The sequence below is a fragment of the Argopecten irradians genome, chromosome 2 (assembly GCF_041381155.1).
Source record: "Argopecten irradians isolate NY chromosome 2, Ai_NY, whole genome shotgun sequence".
In the NCBI taxonomy this organism is placed as follows: domain Eukaryota; kingdom Metazoa; phylum Mollusca; class Bivalvia; order Pectinida; family Pectinidae; genus Argopecten; species Argopecten irradians.
The window spans coordinates 36,559,764-36,584,425 of NC_091135.1; the positions used below are offsets into that span (position 1 = coordinate 36,559,764).

Below are 24,662 nucleotides of genomic sequence, written 5' to 3' on the forward strand. Positions count from 1 at the left end.
AATAGCCGTAACAAACTTTAACTATCAAAATCCAAGATGGCTGCTGGTCGGCCATCTTGTTGACCGATCAGTCCCAAAATGTAATATGCAGAACTAGGGTCCTAGAGGAACCTACATATGAAATTTGAGAACAATCCCTTCAATACTTTCTGAGAAATAGCGGTAACAAACTTTAACTATCAAAATCCAAGATGGCCACCGGTCGGCCATCTTGTTGACCGATCAGTCCAAAAATGCAATATGCACAACTGGGGTCCTAGGGGAATCTACATATGAAATTTGAGAAAGATCCCTTCAGTACTTTCTGAGAATTAGCGGTAACAAACTTTAACTATCAAAATCCAAGATGGCTACGGGTCGGCCATCTTGTTGACCGATCAGTCCCAAAATGCAATATGCACTACTAGGGTCCTAGGGGAACCTACATATGAAATTTGAGAACAATCCCTTCAATACTTTCTGAGAAATAGCCGTAACAAACTTTAACTATCAAAATCCAAGATGGCTGCTGGTCGGCCATCTTGTTGACCGATCAGTCCCAAAATGTAATATGCAGAACTAGGGTCCTAGAGGAACCTACATATGAAATTTGAGAACAATCCCTTCAATACTTTCTGAGAAATAGCGGTAACAAACTTTAACTATCAAAATCCAAGATGGCCACCGGTCGGCCATCTTGTTGACCGATCAGTCCAAAAATGCAATATGCACAACTGGGGTCCTAGGGGAACTACATATGAAATTTGAGAAAGATCCCTTCAGTACTTTCTGAGAATTAGCGGTAACAAACTTTAACTATCAAAATCCAAGATGGCTGCCTGGCGGCCATCTTGTTGACCGATCAGTCCCAAAATACAATATGCACAACTAGGGTCCTAGGGGAACCTACATATGAAATTTGAGAAAGATCCCTTCAGTGCTTTCTGAGAAATAGCGGTAACAAACTTTAACTATCAAAATCCAAGATGGCTACATGGCGGCCATCTTGTTGACCGATCAGTCCCAAAATGCAATATGCACTACTAGGGTCCTAGGGGAACCTACATATGAAATTTGAGAAAGATCCCTTCAGTACTTTCTGAGAATTAGCCGTAACAAACTTTAACTATCAAAATCCAAGATGGCGGCTGGTCGGCCATCTTGTTGACCGATCAGTCCCAAAATGCAATATGCACAACTAGGGTCCTAGGGGAACCTACATATGAAATTTGAGAAAGATCCCTTCAGTACTTTCTGAGAAATAGCGGTAACAAACTTTAACTATCAAAATCCAAGATGGCTGCCTGGCGGCCATCTTGTTGACCGATCAGTCCCAAAATACAATATGCACAACTAGGGTCCTAGGGGAACCTACATATGAAATTTGAGAAAGATCCCTTCAGTACTTTTAGAGAAATAGCGGTAACAAGAAATGTTAACGGACGGACGGAAGGACGGACGGACGGAAGGACGGACGGACGACGGACCACGGACGAAAGGCGATTTGAAGATATGTCAGTCAACAGTTTCAGTAAAAAAATAGTCAATGAAAAACAGAAACACAAATTAAAGCCATATTAGTGACTGGTTGACTCCCAGAAGCACAAGGGGCGAAAAATGTCTGGTTTTTGAAAAAGTGATTACTTATTACATATACTGTAACACCTGCAATGTTCTGTACATATACAAGGGCAAAGAATGTCTTGTTATTGAAAAGTGATTTAAGGAATAGATATTTATTTTTTTGAGGTTATGAGGGTATATATATAATGATAATGGAGCAGGTGTAAATTGTGTAACCCCGGCGAAACACCGGCTCCATTATCATTATACCCTCATGACCTCAACAAAATAAACATCTATTCCTTATATTTACAGTTTTTCAAGTAAATGGATATTAATTCCCGTGGCAGTTGCATATTTTTTTTATTAAAATACACATATTTTTTCTCCCGTCATAGTCAACGAATTTGATTGAACAGCTGATTGGAATTAAGTCATTCATATATTCCCGCCAAAAGTGGTGTCATGATCCCACGTTGCTACGCCATCGACTATTCAGGTAATAATAGAAGCGCCGCTCATGTTGTGCTAACATTATACACTGATAATGATGATACTAGAAAGCATGGTTATTGAGTCCATGTCAGTGCAAACTGTAAATATTACTTATTAAATGTACTGTAACACCTGTAATGCTCTGTACATATACTAGGCAGGCAGGAATTTAGGAGATAACACAAATGAACTTACTGAATCAGACATTTAACTTAAATTTAAAGACACATAGTATTCTAAAGTGTATTTTTTTCTATAACAATAATTTCCAAAGACGAAAAAACATGAAGATATATAGGACATTTCACACACTAAAATGGTAGCCTATCAAATGTGACCACATTTGAAACTAGTGTTTTTATGAATGTTTGTCCCATCATTAACTAGCCTTGCAATGTTTTGAGTGCATGACTTGATAATGAGTGCTCCACAGTAAATCTAACGATAGGAACAGAATTGTTAAGTTAACCTTTCAGATACCAATCAATTAACAAGAGGCCCATAGGACCTGTATCGCTCACCTGGTTTGTAATGCCAAGTCATGTACTGAATACAGGTTTATTGTTTCTTTTCTGAAGGAATTTGAATATTTACCTCTTATTTCCCTATTGGGCCCCGCCCCTCCTGCCCCCGGGGGATCAGAGCCAAAATTTATAACAGTTCACTTCCCCTTTCCCCAAGGATACCGTAAAAACTTGTGTACAATCCATGCAGAACTCTAGGACAAGTAGCGATTTATAGGATTTACCTCTATTTCCCCTATTGGGCCCCGCCCCTCCTGCCCCTGGGGGATCAGAGCCAAAATTTATACAAGTTCTGTTCCCCTTCCCCCAAGGATGTTTGTGGCCAAATTTGGTTACAATCCATGCAGAACTCTAGGACAAGTAGCGATTTATAGGATTTACCTTCATTTCCCCTATTGGGCCCCGCCCCTCCTGCCCCCGGGGGATCAGAGCCAAAATTTATACAAGTTCTGTTCCCCTTCCCCCAAGGATGTTTGTGGCCAAATTTGGTTACAATCCATGCAGAACTCTAGGACAAGTAGCGATTTATAGGATTTACCTCTATTTCCCCTATTGGGCCCCGCCCCTCCTGCCCCTGGGGGGTCAGAGCCAAAATTTATACAACTTCTGTTTCCCTTCCCCCAAGGATGTTTGTGGCCAAATTTGGTTACAATCCATACAGAACTCTAGGACAAGTAGCGATTTATAGGATTTACCTCTATTTCCCCTATTGGGCCCCACCCCTCCTACCCCTGGGGGATCAGAGCCAAAATTTATACAACTTCTGTTTCCCTTCCCCCAAGGATGTTTGTGGCCAAATTTGGTTACAATCCATACAGAACTCTAGGACAAGTAGCGATTTATAGGATTTACCTCTATTTCCCCTATTGGGCCCCGCCCCTGCTGCCCCCGGGGGGTCAGAGCCAAAATTTATACAAGTTCTATTCCCTTTCACCCAAGGATGTTTGTGGCCAAATTTGGTCACAATCCATGCGAAACTCTATGACTAGTAGCGATTTAAATTAAATGTTGACGGACGGACGCCGGACGCCGCGCCATGACATAAGCTCACCGGCCCTTCTAGAACGAATATACGTACCCAGCCTACTATATCTTTTGGCCGGGTACGAATTGGTCCCTATGTGTGGTAGTGGAGCACTTCCTTCGAAAATCACTCGGGCATAGTTTTCTATACTTTTTTGTATGTTTCCAATTATTGTATGTGTATACATGCATTTGCATATTATTTTTGTCCAAAACAAACATAACTACCATTTTATAATATCTACCGTACCGCTCACAAGACGTCAAATTCACAATTTGTGGACTTGCCGTAGAAATTCCCTTCAGAAAGACCTTCATATGTATTATGTAAAAAAAATAATGCCTCGATGAGAATTTGATATTTTATGTGGTTCAGTTTTATTGCCTAGTAGGTAAGCAATATCAAATAAGTACGATAAAAATGCAAACAAACGTTTTATAATGGTTTGCATTATCATAACTTTGCTCAATTAGCAGTAATAGGCACCAATTGTAGCTCTAAAGACGACACCTTTTTCTGTCAAAAAGTCTTTTGAGCTACAATATTGCAGCTACGGCCCTTCAGACCAGGTGAGCTAACAAGTCAAATATATGATACATGTGTTGACAGAAATAAAACTTAACACTTCAAAGTGGGAATATGCTACACATGCCTAACAAAACACTTTTTTTCCTTTAATATGTGATCTAAAAATTACCTCATACAATTTGCACTCTCTAGTATTTAAGTTATCACTTTCACTTTCTAGTATTTAAGTTATCACTTTCAAATTTTAGGATATCTCTAATACTTACCTGTAAACCAACTACCTGAACCAATATTCATCAAACGTTATTTTACAAGTTGTTGTACTTCCATTCCTTTCCCTGCCCACTTTCTGTTTATTTCAATTACTTAAGGAATATTAAACTTTCTGTGTAGATATTTCTATGAAAGAGGTAAGGTTTGGAGGCTAAATTAGCCATGAATGCTGAGTTTCTTAGATCATGAAATGACGCCAACCGATCCATGTGTTTTCCTATCATCAGTATTCGTGCTAGTACTATGTGTAAGAGATGGGAGAAGCACTCCTATAATGAACCAATAACTGTGTTACTGGCTATAAGATGTTTGGCACATGACAATGATAGGCTTGTGATAGTCTTAAACTTCTAGCATTATAACCAATTAATATTGCATCTAAATTTATCATATGACTGAAAATACTTTGGGATTTTTACGATAAAAGTATTTAAGGATTTTAATTTAATTCCAAAGTCAGAATATCTATTAAATCTGTATGCAGTTTGGTACATGATACAGATAGGATTGGCGATATACTAGAACTTCTAGCATAAGCCAGTTAATATTGCAACCAAATATCATATGACTGAAAAAATTTGCAGCTTTTTATGTAGACAATATACAAGGACTTAAATTGAATTCCAAAATCAGGATAAATACCAGTCAAAAGATATGAAATATTCATTAATGAAATATTCATTAAATAACAAATTAATTCAGCAAGCTCAAAATTCATTAAAAGAATAATGCTTCCAAAAGTTGCCTTAACAAACAAAACAAGATATTCACTCAAAAAACTTCAAATTCCATCACCCATAGTTTGTGGTGCTTAAGAACACAGCAAATAGAAGGTATGCGATTCAGCTTGGAGAAGGATCGGGGGTAAAAAGCTATGCAGGGGATGTTCCTTATAGCCCGACTACATGTCATCTGAAAATATGGACATGATTTCATGAGAAAAGCAAGACGTACATGAATGGCTCTTTACCAGTAGCTAAGTGTTCCTCCAGTTGTTGGATTCTGAAATCATCAGGTAGCCACAACCACATTAAAATAATGTTCTTATTCCTAACATTTTCATACTTAACTTTATGAATATGTCTTAAAATTACAGCTCTTTTGCTCATACTGCAATAAAAATTCTATGTTAAACATTTTATTTTTTTATTAATAGTAACCTCCCTTTTTGACTATACAAATTAACCATCTAGCATTATTTATTTAAACAAATACTTTAAAATGTCGTACTCCTACCATACACTCATAACTGTGTTATTCAAACACACACAAAAAAGTTTATTAAATTACTTTCGGCATAAAAGTGCCAGAGAGAAAACAATATATGAAACCTGTGAACATGAACATCAGTGAACTGAGAGGAATCAAGGATATTTGTTTATGCCACCGTGTTTGTCTTTTGCACTAATTGTTTGATTAGACTGATTTCCATCACAGCACTATTTTAAAATGTTACTTATAATTACCAAAAGCATATAAATATCTTCTTATTCATTCTTGAAAGATTTAGCTATATCCTCCTGCAAGATTACTGATTTCCCCGCCCACTTTCTAGTCCCTGTAGCTTTATGGTCCTCAGGCATGACTTATACATACTCCCACAGTTAAACTCCATCTAAACATAAGCTTTATCTTCAAAGGTAAGGGAACATTTTTTGAAAGTAAAAAGAAATTCCATATAAACACAAAAACCAAAGCATTCCTAAAATGAAACAGTACACTTCCATCATAGCTATTGATAACATTCACGTACAGTAAGCATAAAGATATGACATCAAGCTAACACTTTACTGACCCCTGGAATGGTGGCAGTGTTGCCACCACCAGGGGGCGCTACCTACCGAGGGGAGAGGGCGAGTGGCTCGAGGTAGGGCCTGTTGTGACTGTGAGAAGCTGGTGCCGAGTTCTTCCTGATTACCGTGGTGTTATGCTGCTCGTGGTGTTGTCGCTTCAATTTGCGCTCGGCAAGTAGGTAAAACGTGGCAGCTATGTGGTCATACATGTCTTTTTCTAATGATCTAAAATATAACCAGGTTATTGTGTTAAAAAGAATATAAATACCATACATAATGAAATTTCTTACTTTTTAAACCTTCTGAAGAAAAATTAATATGTAGATTAAATTTACTGTTAGGGTGCAGGTTATTTTATTTTAATTTTAGTAGCTAGGGTAGTAGGAAAAAAGAGGAGTTACCGGAGAAAAATCACCGACCAGCAGTCAGTACGTGGCAACTGCCTCACATGGGATTCAAACTCTCGACCTTGGTGGAGGGCATATGGAAATATGTTTGAACACCTCAAACATTCGGCCATCACAGATCACGGGTACTATTAATACTTTAACATGCATTTTAATTGTCTATTTTATTTCTGCACCAAATACAACTTTCACATGCGCTTTTGTAAGGTTATTCCAAGGCACAAACTTATTCACATACCAGAGAAATTCAATGTTTGATTGTATAACAAAATACATATAATCCTGGTTTTCCAGGACCTTTGACCTATGACCTACTGTAAAATTTCCTCCTTGGTGGCAATGTTGCCCTCTACCATTTTGTTGACGAGGTAGTTGTGATCTTCCTCACATAGGTGTTCACGAGAGATAAGTGGCATCATCCGCAATGAAGGGGAATCGTCAGATTTAAGCCAAGGATGGTTAACTATGTCGTCCAGCGACATACGATCAGCCGGGTCCTTCTGCAACATCTTAGTGATGAGACTAAAACAAAAAAGTGTGATAAATGAATAATGACCGAGGCCAGTACACTTAATTATACTATTGTTTTCTACTGATTAACTAGCTATGAGATTTACTTTGTATTTATCTATAAAATTAAACTTAGTATTTATCTATGCCATGAGATTTACTTAATAGTATTTATCTATACCATTGAGATTTACTTAGTATTATTATCTATTTACCATGAGATTTACTTAGTATTATCTATACCATGAGATTTACTTAGTATTATCTATACCATTTACTTAGTATTACTATACCATGTATTTATTATTATCTATGCCTTTAGAGTAACTTAGTATACATCTAAAAGACAAAGATACCACCAACCCCATCTCTACGAAAAAACACGAGGCCCAAGCTAGGGCCTTAACAGTCATCTGACTACCTTCGCAATAGTTGTATGGGAAATTAATTAGATATGGTATCATGGTGTCCATCTTTGATTTAGCATCAAACAGAGATGTAACAGTACTTTGTCTGGACCATATCATGATCAATTCAGGCAAGTTTCAGCAAAATTCCAATGGTAGAATATGAGAAGAAGTTCAAATGTGTTTTAAAGATAGCGGCTGTGACGGCCATATTGGATTTCGGATCAACCCAAAAAAATAACACTTTGTTGGGACCATATGATTTATGCTGTCCCTATACTGTAGTGTGAGGATGTGGAGTTATGTATGATTTATGCTGTCCCTATACTGAAGTATGCGGATGTGGAATTATGTATGATTTATGCTGTCCTATACTGAAGTATGTGGATGTGGAGTAATGAATGATTTAAAATGTCCCTATACTGTAGTGAGAATTTGGAGTTATGTATGATTTATGCTGTCGCTATACTGTAATGTGACGATTAGGAGTTATGTATGTTTACGCTGTCCTTGTACTGTAGTGTGAGGATGTGGAGTTATGTATGATTTATGCTGTCCCTATACTGTACCAAGGATGTGGAGTTATGTATGATTTATGCTGTCTCTATACTGTACTAAGGATGTGGAGTAATGTATGATTTATGCTGTCCTTATAGTGTAGTGTGAGGATGTGGAGTTATGTATGATTTATGCTGTCCCTATACTGTAGTAAGGATGTGGAATTATGTATGATTTATGCTGTCCCTATACTGTAGTAAGGATGTGGAATTATGTATGATTTATGCTGTCTCTATACTGTACTAAGGATGTGGAGTAATGTATGATTTATGCTGTCCTTATAGTGTAGTGTGAGGATGTGGAGTTATGTATGATTTATGCTGTCCCTATACTGTACTAAGGATGTGGAGTTATGTATGATTAATGCTGTCCCTATACTGTAGTAAGGATGTGGAATTATGTATGATTTATGCTGTCTCTATACTGTACTAAGGATGTGGAGTTATGTATGATTTATGCTGTCCTTATAGTGTAGTGTGAGGATGTGGAGTTATAGGTATGATTTATGCTGTCCCTATACTGTACTAAGGATGTGGAGTTATATATGATTTATGTTGTCTCTATACTGTACTAAGGATGTGGAGTAATGTATGATTTATGCTGTCCTTATAGTGTAGTGTGAAGATGTGGAGTTATGTATGATTTATGCTGTCCCTATACTGTACTAAGGATGTGGAGTTATATATGATTTATGTTGTCCTTATAGTGGTATGATTTATGCTGTCTCTATACTGTACTAAGGATGTGGAGTTATGTATAATTTATGCTGTCCCTGTACTGTAGTATGAGGATGTGGAGTTATAGGTATGATATAGCTGTCCCTATACTGTAATAAGGATGTGGAGGTATGTATGATTTAATAATTGACATGATACATTAAAAATACACCTGACCTGACTGTTTAACCTAGAACCTGATACTGTTGACATGTGACATCAGTTTCCTTATTCTAATTGGTCTATGTTCAACATGTGTCTAGGTCATGTATCAAACAAATGATCTATATCAGCATGTTTAATCAGTATTGCAGACTTGTATAGTACATTAATTACAGAATATGTGCTACACAGTACATTCTGATGATCAGAATCTATATATACCGTTACCTTATAAGTAATAAGGGGATGCTTGTTTAATTTGTCTGACCTACATTTCATTGATTCAACTGCCAGTTAATAAAGCCAGAATAATATATCTTAAAGAACACACTGCAGCTGGAATTTAATTAAAATGAAAAAATCATATCTATATACTATTATGACAGAATAAATACTTGATTACTCTTACAGACTTAATTCAGTTCAGTAGTATAAACATGTCAGTGCCTATATTATTGTACATGGCTTACACTGTATTGTTTCACACTGGATCATGTATACATGTACTATATTTGGCCTAATAAATACCAAGGGTGCATAAAAATTGAAATAATATAAGCGGGTGCTTAACAAAACCAAATTTTTATTAGCCTTTCATAAAATTGTTGCACAAAATAAGCCATAAACCAATTTGTGAAAGGAAACCAAATAAAGAAACTTGTTCTCAAAGTTTTCATATTTTCAGTCTTCAAATAACTTCAGGTCAGTGAAATTGCGGTCTCAATAAGGAGGGGGGGGGGGGGGGACGTCTATTGGGTCGTACAAGTTTTATTTACATTTTCAATACAACTGCACATGTTGTAGTTCACTATTTGTATGCTTATGAGAATAAAATCATTGTCATCGATTAATACTTATTTTATAAGTCAAGAGGATTATAAGATTTCATTGCATCAACATAGATAACAATAGCAGCACATGTATATTCACCCCTAAAAATTCATAATGAACTGTTCCAACCTTTGAATCAGAAGAGTTCAAATGTGTCTACAGGTAAACTTTGGATGTTTGGGAGGTGTTTATCATTGAGTATGATGGCTTTTCTCTCTGTTCTTTCTGGCTTTCCCAACCACCATAAATGTGGTCTTCTTGAACTTATAGTTCTAATTATTGGATATCAATTTAGACTGAAAACCAAGTCCAATGTGTGGTGAATCAGGCTAATCAAGCAATTTGTTTTGTTGAAGTATAGTTCCTGTTATGAAGGAAGGTGTTTCATATGTACATATGATACACAAATATAAAATGTTGAAGAATGACCTTATACCTTATATCTCCAGAAATTAGAAAGAAAATACATGTTTAACTCTTTTCAAAATTGTATCGAAGCCCAGTTTGTTTAGTATATAGTATGTACTTCTGTGTTACAAATCTGTCATATTGTTGGTTGGTTTGTTGTTTGTAATGTTAGTGTCTGTGGTGAGTGTTTGTATTTTGGGAGACTGTGGTATGTTTGTGTAGTATCTCCTTCTTGCTGTTATTTAATATTAGCATTGGCTTGTATTCTGATAATTATAAGCCTCTATTTCATAACAACACAAGTTAATGTATAAACATTTTGTTACTGCAGATGTATGGAGCCTGGGTGTCCTGTTGTACATGCTCGTATGTGGCAATCCTCCTTTCCATGAGGCCAGTGATAGTGAGACACTTACCATGATCTTTGACTGTAAATACCAAATTCCACCTCAACTTTCCAAGGAATGCAATGAGTAAGTATAATGAACTAAAAGAATCATGAAATTTTAAAGAGTAATGAAAAAGAAAACCTTTTGTATTTATGTTTAACTCCTTGAAATGTACAGAAGTATTGTGAAGTATTATGATTACAGTTTTTGGTTAGGTTTTACCTGAACCTGAAACATTATTCAAAGCATTATTGAACATGAGTGGAGTTAACACATGTGAATGATATTGGCAGTGTATTTAAATATAGTTATATATAGACATGGATAGGTGTGATAAACCGCTTCTGTTGATTATTAGTTATAAAATATCAAAGAAACACAATTTAACAAAGTATGACAATGTATTGACTCGTGCCCTGTCCGGGCCTCGAACTCACCATCTACGGCACCCAATTGCCTAGCCAAACATACCTGTGCCTTCTACCACTGCACCACAGTTATATATAGACATGGATAGGTGTGATAGACCGCTTCTGTTGATTATTATTTGATCATGCCATACAGATATCATCTTAGAAAAACATTATACTTTTTACAATGTTTGGAAAAGCTACAGAAAAAAATGGCAGCGGCCCATCAAGTAAATAAGGAAGTTGGAGAAATGGTAGAGCTGCTCCACAATATCATCTTGTTATGCCCTGGTCAAAGGATAAGTTTGTAACCAAATGGAAAATCTGTTTGTATTCCATATATTGATTTACCATTAATTGCTATACCAGCATTTCTTTACATTGTTAGTCAATTGAAGACATCACAGAATAGGTTCATTTTTGATCTTTTTCCAATAACTACAGTTTGTGGTCTAAATTTATTTGATATATCCAAGCCTCCCATTCTCAAGGAAATCTAATTTCCGTGGTACTCATTTTATTTATAACTTTGAAATAGATAGGAAATTGTAATTCAAAGAACTGAAACATATTGATATATTTTTCCAGTCTTTCTTTGTGATAGTTCAGATCTGTCACCAGAGCTCAAGTGATAGTTCAGATCTGTCACCAGAGCTCAAAAGGTTGAGCTTTTCTGGCTAAAAATCTTATTATCTAAAGATCATATCAACACAAACAATTCAATTTACTTCTTCACACCAGAATATAAAAAGCTTTACTGTGTAAAGATGCTCCATTGCTGACAGGGCATAAACGACATTTATCAATGTAACAATAATTTGTGTTTAATTGTGTAAGCGGTGGAGCATCTTTACATAAAACTACTGGTAGATTTGATAATATCTGTTAAGATTCATTAAGAATAAGTTATTTTAATATAGGACAAGAAAGTAATTCCAACGGTGTGGACAAAGAAAATTATCAAATTTTGAAGGCGATCTGCCTCTTTAATTTTAATATATGTATACATATATATTAGAGTCAGCAGTGTATTTTACAAAAAACATGAAATCATTGCCATCTCTTATGAAAAGAACAACAATTAAAATTTATTAATTGTCAGATAAGTTTAGAAAAAAATTATTTGATTTTGATTGCTCGATTGTAAAAGGCTACAAATTGGATCTTTAGAGTCCATCTATATGGTCTGATCCTTATACTGGTATGGATACCTGGGGTTCTTGAACCATATATTCTTATCTACAGTTCTAGCCAGATTGACATTATCTTTGACCTTTCTCTGTTTACACAATAATAACAAAGGCTTATAGTGGTGACATTTCACCATCTAGCCATAAACAATGGATCTCCTACTGTTGGTTATCCTTTGTCCTTTAGGCAGCTGTTTTACACTTTTCCTCAAGCATCTTTGGTTCATTACCAGGTATAGAACAGCTCCTGTTTCCTGTCATTATATTTCTTAAGCGTTGATGATCAATCTTTGTCATTAATGAAATGTAATGTAATACTCTTTTCACAAATATTTTAATATCCACTTTCAAAGTTGACTCATGAAGATAATTTTGTGTAATAATAAGCTCTATGTAATTGGTATAGTACGTCAGAGACAGAAACAATGAAGTTAAAAAAAATTAAAAATATATTTATTTTCATATCTGAATATTTGGAGACGGATTTAGACTACCAAATGTTTAATTTTCAAATGACAGAAAGATTGGGATGTCAAATAACAGAAATATTGGAATGTCAAATGACAGAAAGATTGGAGTGTCAAATGAGAGAAAGATTGGAATGTCAAATGACAGAAAGATTGGAATGTCAAATGACAGAAAGATTCAAATGAATATTATCAATTATATATTAAGTCATTTCAGCATTTCCTTGCTTCACATATATATTACCAAAGAAGTTGAAATGAAGGAAAGGTTTAAATCTACAAATATCCCTGTATGTTCTCTGTATAAGAACACTTAAGGACACTTCTGGGTAGAATCTCCTGTGTGATGTTAAATAAGAGCAGCTACAATGTGTACTTGGGCCTGGATACTGTAATCGACTGCATCAAGGATATAACTCTTGTGAGATGTTCTGACGCTGATGTAACCTTTATCACTGGAGATTTAGCTCAGTGAAAGATGACATGTGCCTTAAGGTCATAGGATCAGAACAAAACACATGCAACCACCATTTACTGCCAAGGGTCACAACAAAACACACACAACCGCCCTTTACTGCCAAGGATCACAACAAAACTTAACCACCATTTAATACCAAGGATCACAACAAAACACACACAAACCATCATTTAAAGCCAAGGATCACAACAAAACACACACAACCGCCCTTTACTGCCAAGGATCACAACAAAACTTAACCACCATTTAATACCAAGGATCACAACAAAACACACACAAACCATCATTTAAAGCCAAGGATCACAACAAAACACACACAACCGCCATTTACTGCCAAGGATTACAACAAAACACACACAACCGCCATTTACTGCCAAGGATCACAACAAAACACAACCACCATTTAATGCCAAGGATCACAGTAAAACCCACACAACCATCATTTAAAGTTAAGAATCACAACAAAACACACACAACCGCCCTTTACTGCCAAGGATCACAACAAAACTCAACCACCATTTAATGCCAAGGATCACAACAAAACCCACAAAACCGCCATTTACTGCCAAATGCAAGGATTACAAACAAAACACACACAACCGCCATTTACTGCCAAGGATCACAACAAAACACAACCAACATTTACTGCCAAGGACCACAACAAAACACACACAACCATCATTTAAAGCCAAGGATCACAACAAAACACACACAGCCACCATTTTCTGCTAAGGATCACAACAAAACACAACCACCATTTACTGCCAAGAATTACAACAAAACCCACACAATCATCATTTACTGCCAAGGATCACAACAAAACCCACACAATCATCATATACAACAATTATTACAACAAAACACACACAACCGCCCTTTACTGCCAAGGATCACAACAAAACACAACCACCATTTACTGCTAAGGATCACAACAAAACACACACAACTGTCATTGGCTGCCAAGGATCACAACAAAACACACACAACCATCATTTTCTGCTAAGGATCACAACAAAACACAATCATTATTTACTGCTAAGGATCACAACAAAACACACAACCGCCATTTGCTGCCAAGGATTACAACAAAACCCACACAATCCTCATTTACAACAATTATTACAACAAAACACAAACTGCCAAGGATCACAACAAAACACACACAACCACCATTTAAAACAATTATTACAACAAAACACACACAACCACCATTTACTGTCAAGGATCACAACAAAACACACACAACCACCATTCACTGACCAGGATCACAACAAAACACACACAACCACCATTTACAACAATGATTACTACACAACACACACAACCACCATTTACTGTCAAGGATCACAACAAAACACACACAACCACCATTCACTGACCAGGATCACAACAAAACACACACAACCACCATTTACAACAATGATCACTACACAACACACTTAACCACCATTTACTGTCAAGGATCACAACAAAACACACACAACCACCATTCACTGACCAGGATCACAACAAAACACACACAACCACCATTTACAACAATGATCACTACACAACACACTTAACCACCATTTACTGTCAAGGATCACAACAAAACACACACAACCACCATTCACTGACCAGGATCACAACAAAACACACACAACCACCATTTACAACAATGATTACTACACAACACACACAACCACCATTCACTGTCAAGGATCACAACAAAACACACACAACCACCATTCACTGACCAGGATCACAACAAAAACACACACAACCACCATTTACAACAATGATTACTACACAACACACACAACCACCATTTACTGCCAAGGATCACAACAAAAAACTACCATCATTCACTGACCAGGATCACAACAAAAAACAACCATCATTCACTGACCAGGATCACAACAAAAAAACAACCATCATTCACTGACCAGGATCACAACAAAAAACAACCATCATTCACTGACCAGGATCACAACAAAAAATAACCATCATTCACTGACCAGGATCACAACAAAACAACCATCATTCACTGACCATGATCACAACAAAAAACAACCACCATTCACTGACCAGGATCACAACAAAACACACACAACCACCATTTACAACAATGATCACTACACAACACACTTAACCACCATTTACTGTCAAGGATCACAACAAAACACACACAACCACCATTCACTGACCAGGATCACAACAAAACACACACAACCACCATTTACAACAATGATTTCTACACAACACACTTAACCACCATTTACTGTCAAGGATCACAACAAAACACACCCAACCACCATTCACTTACCAGGATCACAACAAAACACACACAACCACCATTTACAACAATGATTTCTACACAACACACACAACCACCATTCACTGTCAAGGATCACAACAAAACACACACAACCACCATTCACTGACCAGGATCACAACAAAACACACACAACCACCATTTACAACAATGATTACTACACAACACACACAACCACCATTTACTGCCAAGGATCACAACAAAAAACTACCATCATTCACTGACCAGGATCACAACAAAAAACAACCATCATTCACTGACCAGGATCACAACAAAAAAAACAACCATCATTCACTGACCAGGATCACAACAAAAAACAACCATCATTCACTGACCAGGATCACAACAAAAAATAACCATCATTCACTGACTAGGATCACAACAAAAAATCATTCACTGACCAGGATCACAACAAAAACAACCATCATTCACTGACCAGGATCACAACAAAAAACAACCATCATTCACTGACCAGGATCACAACAAAAACAACCATCATTCACTGACCAGGATCACAACAAATTTATTGGTATAGTCATCTGTACTTAATTTTGAGATGACATAGCTAGGTTTAGATATATCACTGATCTATAGTTTAAGTTGATCTGCTGGGTCGGACCAATTCATCTTTCTGCCAATGATTTATTTCTTTTGTACGAACAGATTGTCTAAGTTAATAAAGTGTTTCAAAGCACTTTTGCCCTGGCACACATGGTTATATTGTTGTGAGAGCTTAAGCTGAATATTGATTAGAAAACATATATGTGGTGGAAGAATTGGGGTTCTTGACTGAGAAAGCTTGCAGGTTCCCTATACATAGAAAAATCAGATAATTCTACCGGATCTAATGGCAAGACCAAAGGCACCAGGAAAGATGAATTGCTTCATCGACAATAAATTGTTTCATTTTGCATGATGGATGTAATACAGTACTTCCAATGCCAATCGGAATGTACATGTGGAGCTGTACAATTTCTGTCCAATAAGTGTCCAAGACACTGTAAGCCAGTTCTGTCTTCTTTTCAGATAATGATTATCCTTGTATTCATTACTGAGACTTTAAAATTCACTTGATAAAAAAAAAAAATCTGGTAGCAGTTTTCTGATATATTCTGAATGAATGAATCTGTTACTTATATTGGTCCCAAAAGGTTGTTATTATTTAGGTAAAGTTTGGTACATAAACACTGCCGCTATCACTACATCAATTATAATCTGGAAATAGTACAGTGGATTGTAACGTTAGGAAGTATGAATTGGGAATTGAACTCTACATCAAAGAAAACAAAATATGTTTTTTTTTTAATTTTTTTTTCTTCAAAAATTCTATTTTGTACATTATGTTGCATAATACTGCAATCTTGGGTTATTTAAGTACAGATTCCGTAATGCCACCCAACAACCACAAGCTGAATTACAGAATAACAAAACTTGTTGACATAAGGATGAAATATTGCTTCCGTTGCTAAAATAGAAATTTCTGTGGAAAATGACAGATTGCTGACAAGAAATGGATGGTGATTCATTAGAACTGGTTAAAATATATGGTCGCTGCTCTGAAAAAAGTGGATAAAATCAGACAAGGATAAGTACAATTTCAGGACCAGCTGAAGTTAATAGTTATTGTAGGACAAAGTATATATGATAGTAATGTTGATTCCCTGTACTTGTGCCACACCCAGTCCAAAGTGTTGTGTATCACCTTTAGTAAGATCTATGTTTTGATATGGAAGATGAGTAAGCAAAATGTAGAACCATATGCCCTCTAGCTGTATATCTGACTTCCAAAGAATTCTCTCTGTGCAGCGAGCTTTCCTTCTCGATGGTTAATCATAAGGTGTTCCATGTTACCACTAGCCCTTCGCCTGGGTTGCTGGTTTGAAACCCACAAATCGTACAGACTGTTGGATTTTCTCTGGGTACTTCAGCTTAACTCCCTTCACTTCCTAATCATGGCACATCTTCCAATGACCTGTGGCTGTTAATAGCATGTAAAAGAAAAATAAACCTATCCATCTTGTCGAATGCAGAAACTTATTATCATTATTTGTTTTATTTGAAACCAATGAATAAAAATAAATAAATGAATAAAAACAGCAGTCTATCTTTAAACTAGAAAATGAATTTTAGTGTTGGTGTTTTTCCCCAGTAAATATCATCTACAGGTTACAAACAAACCTTGGCAGCTGTTAACACTTTAAAGTTTGTTATATAGTTATCACACTCTATGTTGTGACATTTGTAGATAGCTTAACTGTGTAGCTAGATTTTATATGTTTTCATGAAATAAAATTATAATGTTGTATATTCTAGAAATGATATTTGAAATCTCATATGTTTTTATACATATCGTCATTGATTTAATCAGTTTCATGTAATTTGTAAACATTTATTTAACACAGTCAACAGAGTATGAAACGTTGTAGAAAGATAAATTTCAATTTGAAAGGTATGGATGTCAGAGAAGAGAGGGAAGATGGGAGAAGGGGGTGGGGGGAGGTACCCAATAGGAATCAGGTGAGCTTGTGTGGTGTTAAGTATAAATGGCCGGGACCAATGAAATGCTTCAAATTAAAAGAGATGCTTAATTGATCCTGTTTCTAACAGTAATTGTGTTGTGGATGCCTTGTGAGTGTGTGTATAGCTTTCAGCTATAAGGGCTTTTGAAATTACAAAGGAACTATTTGAGATTAAATTGATCATTACTTATTCAAGCTTAATTCATTCACCAAGTTAATGCTTGTGTTACATGTCCTATAACCATATATACAGCTATGATCATTTGAGGTGTGCCAAATTTTGATATGATGGTAAAAAGCCATAGTACCGAGCTAAAAACCACCAACCCACAATCAGTAACCTGGTAACTGCCCACACAAGATCTTGAAGAAATAATTAAGAGAGGCAGGGACATTTAGTAGGTCTTACAGACGTTTCTAGTCTCATTTATTTAGTTTGAAAATCTAAAGATAGAAGATTTATTGAAAATTGTGGTTGAAGAAACCACATAAGACCCCTTACTCATCAGCTGGTGGATACTTTGATGAGAGAGAGTGTGGGTGTTAGGTATGGCAGAGCTTGTCCTTCATACTGCCTACACTCAATCAGATGAAGGACCAGTGCTTTATGTGGGTGGTGTCGAAGCACGAAACCCGAAGCACTATTAACCCTCGCACCAAATATTCTTGATTAGTTTAATATTGTTGTGTCCATGACTTTGCTCATATAAAATTTGGCAGGAAATGTCAATGACTTGAAAATCTTACAGATCCACGGGAACTATTTATAGTTCTGCAGATTGTACATCTCATGACGAATCTTCTGCAATTTTAGAATTCGCAGTGGAAATGAAGATTGGATAAAATCTCCTTATCATGCATGCATGCTTGTGTTTGGCCTGGTTCTAGCTATGTGTTCAGACTGATAGCAGAAGCCTGGAGCAGAACTCCAATGTAGCTATATGTATAGGTGATAACAAATAAATATTAGTATTTAAGTGCATGCTTAAAAGATAACTATTTTTCTGGATTCAAATGTTACGTCTTTAATAATTGCAATTTACGAAAACTGAAATAATTGCTACTGTTACTGATAGTAATCAAATGTTTGATTTTGGTTAATTGATTTAATAAACTGTCATTAATGTGTCAAAATTTAATAAAATAAGTTTTTACTAGGTAAATCAAACATATTCACTATTGATGCAGGGTTTAATAATTTTAATGTGCTGTACATGTGAAATCCCCTCCTATGGAGCCCCTAAATTTTACCTGCACACTAAAAAAATTGGTTTGCTTCAGATGCTGACATTTAAGTGGTCCAAACTTAGACTTCTAATGTTTGAAGTTTCCGATGTAGATAGTAGTAACTTTTATGTTTACAGGTAGCAAAATGTCATGACATTTGCAACAAATGAAAGGTGTTTACTGCAGCCATTTTGAAAGTGTACACTTAGCTTTTCAGATTATTGCACAAACTTGATTTGAGTTTGACATGACTCTAATTACTTTATAAGGTTTTAGTGTTAAATGTACACATGTTCATTACTTTATAAGGTTTTAGTGTAAAAATTTACATATGTTCTTTACCTTATAAGGTTTTGGTGTTAAAATGTACACTTGTTTTTTACCTTATAAGGTTTTAGTGTTAAAATGAACTCATGATCTATAGATTAAGAAGGTTTGACCTATGACCTTGTTATTAGGTTTATTGAACTTTCTGAGTTTAAAAACTTTTGAATGTATTTGGTTCAGTGATTAACAACACATTAAAAGGATCTATTTTTACAGTTAGTAGAACACCATATGTGGCATTTGCTTAGGGTATTGATCGTAGATATTGATTGACGTATTAAGACTGGTAGAATTGGAACATTATTTGTCATTGTGCATGCTCTAGAATAATCACAGTATTTAAGAGTCTGGTGACTATATTTCAGAAATCCTAGCTAGTCTGTGAGTGAATAAAACTGCCAGTACATTGTATATGAACCATATATAGTCAAACTTGTCAATAAAGACCACCAAAGGGACTGAGAGAAGAAGATACAAAGGTTGTATTGTCTTGAATGTGGCCATTTGGTACCCTAAAGTGGTCTTATGAAGCAGGTGGTCTTTATACAAAGGTTGTATTGTCTTGAATGTGGCCATTTGGTACCCTAAAGTGGTCTTATGAAGCAGGTGGTCTATATACAAAGGTTGTATTGTCTTGAATGTGGCCATTTGGTACCTTAAAGTGGTCTTATGAAGCAGGTGGTCTTTATACAAAGGTTGTATTGTCTTGAATGTGGCCATTTGGTACCCTAAAGTGGTCTTATGAAGCAGGTGGTCTTTATACAAAGGTTGTATTGTCTTGAATGTGGCCATTTGGTACCCTTAAGTGGTCTTATGAAGCAGGTGGTCTTTATACAAAGGTTGTATTGTCTTGAATGTGGCCATTTGGTACCCTAAAGTGGTCTTATGGAGCAGGTGGTTTTTATACACAGATTTGATTGTGTTGAAATTGGACATCTAGGATTCTAAAAAATGGTCTTCTAAAGCAGGAGGTCTTCATACAGAGGTGGCTGCTAAGGGTGGTTTTACTGGATTTTGATATTTTATGCAGATTGAAAAAAAGGTTTTTCTTTGAGTTGGTTAAGTAGATGTTCAATGTTTTTTGAAGGTTTATACTCAGTAATGCCACATGATGTGTGGAGAAATGGGCTATAAGTTAAACTTTAACGTTGGATAGGGTGCATTTGAGGGTTAACCCAGTTTTATGGTCAGCAATTTCCTAAACCCAGCACAGATAATGTGTCAGGCCATCAGTGGGGCAGTACTTTTTATTACTGCAATTTATACAATAAACAGGAAGTGTGTGTTCTGAGTGTTTGATTGTAATCTGAGTATTTCTGGTATAGCCCAAAATGGCCGTACAATAAATGGAAAGTCTTTCAGAGAGTGTTCTTTGTGTTTGTTAGACTGTATCAATCCAAGTATTTCTGTTAATGCTCTCAATACAGACCCCAAAATAAATCAGAAGTCTTATTGAAAGTTTGATAGACCGTAATTTAAATATTTCTGATATAGTCCCGAATGCCCCCAAAATTAACGGAAAGTCTTTGTGAGTGTTCTTCGTTTCCTGGTATGGCCCGGAAAAAACCCCAACAACTTAGGCTTTAAACAAGTTTGCTTGTCAAAGTTTGATTTGTTCAGATAAACATTTTGTCCTAAAAATTGCATTGTCAGACAAAAGACAATAGCAATGGGATTGGCAAAAGTTATTGCACCCTAAAAGTCAGACTTCCTCGCTTTAATGATATGTAACTGTCCTAGGCTTTGACATAGCATGTAGAGCCTGATTTTTTACAGATCAATATAAAATGGAAACAAATTGGGCAGGAGATTTGGATACTTACAGATATTGAGGTTTTTAAATTTAGCAATATACAGAAAGGAATCACGTGGTTGGTCAATGTATAGGTGTGAATAATAATAATGTTATAAGAATTCAAAATACCGTATTAGACCCTATAAGTGCCCCTCCCCCTATTTGAGGCCTCAATTTCAATTGCCCAGGCATAAATAAGGACCAAAACTACATAAAACGGTATAAATTTGCAATAATTTTGACTTATTAGCACCTTTTCATTTTTATCAATTTTTTAAGCGACCTGGGCGCTAATTGGGTCGAATACGGTAGCTCAAAAGAAAATCAAAAGATACATAAAGAATGAACAGTGGGAATATATATATATATGTTTATATATATCTATTGCATGAGATTGGTCCAAGAAAAAAATACCAGCAAGTGGTAGGTTGTTGATGTAAGGCTTACAGCAGCTGTAGCCAGCCTTAGGATGCTTCTCTTGTATCAATAACGCATACATTATGTAAACAGTTTATGTAGTTGTTATTCAGAATCCATATGGACTAAGCTTCAGGTGTTGACCACCAGGTTTTCACTGTCACTGCCAGATGTGATAGATATTTGTATAGTAAAATGTTACTCTGCTACAAGTTTAACACTGATTTGTTTAATACTACACATACAATTATAGTAAAATAGGATTATAACAAACTCCTGGGGACCATTGAAATCACTTCGTTGTAAGCAAAGTTTGTTATACATATGTAGCGGGATTGGACTAGGTTGATCATCGGTGACCAGGTAGCTCAGTCGGTAGAGCACTCGGCTAGTGTTCTGAGGGTCCCGGGTTCGAATCCCGGTCTGGCCGCTACATATTCTCCCCTCCTGTTATACACATATTACAGACATCATATAGCAACCATGACAGAGAATGAAAATTGCTATTGTAACCACAAAGTTAAAAGGGTGTTTGTTATAAATTCATTTATTACTCTATTAAAAACAATGGAACATATATTACTTAGTATATAGTTATGTAGAGTATATGTTGTTTAGGCCTAGGGCGACTCATTATTACTGGTTTACATGTAAGGACATTTATTTAAGGACATGCTATCCTAGTACACCTTAATTCTGAAGTATATTAATGACCAGTGTTAATCTGTGGACTTAATATCATAAGCATCTTACCAGTTATGACCCTATAAAGATTGGGTTAGGGTCATGGCCGCTTTTATAATACTGAACTATCAGGGCTAACTGTTGTTGTCTATAAGTGTGGTAAACTACCTGGTATGCACCAGAACTAATGAACACAACAGTCACCATATTTATGATGCAAACAAAATTTTCAGACAGTGTGCAAACAAAACAATTTTTATAACCTGGTAAAATTTTAAAAAAAAATCAGTGACATCATTGCTAATAAGTAATTTTTTCAGATTTCTTGATAAGGTACAATTCTGTTTGATTTATAAGGGCATTATCTTGATTATTTTGTTTTTTACAGCTATATTCTCAGATTTTAAATTTTTCTACAGAGGTTTGTCAAAGAAAACCCAAAAATAGAAACAGCCATTTAAGCAATCGGACAGTCATATTTATAGAAAAATTAGTGTAACTGAATGAGATGCAATGCAGGCCCAATACAATTATTTATTACAGGTTTATAAAACCTTGCAGAATCTTCATCAATTGGTGTCCACCAACAAAATTTTGTCCAGTATACCTGTAATAGCCTCTCTAATAGCTACATATCATCACCAATAACTTGTTAGTGGGGGACTTATCACCAATTAGAGAAAGATGATTAGTTTCTCAAAATGTTCATGTTTTCAGTTTTATGCGTGGATATTTACATTGCCATTGCACAGTACCTATATGTTGCTACCAAACCCAATGTATGTTATTTTCCAGTATTTACATTGGCAATTAGGCTCTGGTGTACTTATACCACAATCAGAGTTCAACAGGTCAAGAAAAGACTTCATTTACATCAGTATAATAATTCACTGAAGAATATAACATATTCTGAAAATTGATCAATATGGAAATATATTTTTATGAAAATATTTGAAATGGGTTGAAATGTTGGACTTGTATATCACATTTCATCGATGGTACATATGGTACATCAACATGTACACACACACTCATATACATATGGTACATCAACATGTACACACACACTCACATACATATGGTACAGCAACATGTACACACTCACATACATATGGTTCATCAACATGTACACACACACTCACATACATATGGTACATCAACATGTACACACACACTCACATACATATGGTACATCAACATGTACACACTCACTCACATACATATGGTACATCAACATGTACACACACACTCACATACATATGGTACATCAACATATACACACATATTCACATACATATGGTACATCAACATGTACACACACACTCACATACATATGGTACATCAACATGTACACACCAACTCACATACATATGGTACATCAACATGTACACACATACTCACATGCATATGGTACATCAACATGTACACACAGTGTTCCAGCTAGGATTTGAAAAGGGCAGGTCGCTGGGCAAAAAAAGGGCATTTTTATTCGCGACATAAAACTTGTAGGGCATTTTATATACGACACAGCTAATATCAGAATCAACTGTATATGTATATTATTGCATCATAATCATCTATGATTCTAAAATATCATTAACTACATTATGGCATCAAGTAGACTTTGGGAGTGTTTTGTTAATTCTCCAAAATTTCCAAAACATAGAAATTTAAGAAACTGTTGACTCTTTTGATAATGATTCTTTTAATTTTTAGCTCACCTGGCCCGAAGGGCCGGTGAGCTTATGTCATGGCGCGGCGTCCGTCGTCCGTCGTCCGTCGTCCGTCCGTCCGTCGTCCGTCCGTCCGTCCGTCCGTCCGTCTGTCCGTCAACATTTCCTTTAAATCGCTACTAGTCATAGAGTTCTGCATGGATTGTAACCAAATTTGGCCACAAACATCCTTGGGGGAAGGGGAACAGAACTTGTATAAATTTTGGCTCTGACCCCCCGGGGGCAGGAGGGGCGGGGCCCAATAGGGGAAATATAGGTAAATCCTTTAAATCGCTACTTGTCATAGAGTTCTGAATGGATTGTAACTAAATTTGGCCACAAACATCCTTGGGGGAAGGGGAACAGAACTTGTATAAATTTTGGCTCTGACCCCCCGGGGGTAGGAGGGGCGGGGCCCAATAGGGGAAATAGAGGTAAATCCTTTAAATCGCTACTAGTCATAGAGTTCTACATGGATTGTAACTAAATTTTGCCTCAAACATCCTTGGGGGAAGGGGAACAGAACTTGTATAAATTTTGGCTCTGACCCCCCGG

General features: G+C 36.1%; 1 protein-coding gene across 1 annotated transcript in view; it reads right to left on the reverse strand.

Annotated features, from left to right (window-relative positions):
- LOC138315344 (SNF-related serine/threonine-protein kinase-like) overlaps window positions 1-24,662 on the reverse strand; it is a gene marked incomplete in the record, with an annotated part of 256,648 nt that overhangs the window by 11,252 nt on the left and 220,734 nt on the right. Inside the window, 2 exon segments of the mRNA XM_069256300.1 lie at window positions 6,228-6,404; window positions 6,902-7,108. Coding sequence (XP_069112401.1) covers window positions 6,228-6,404; window positions 6,902-7,108 — 384 coding nt within the window.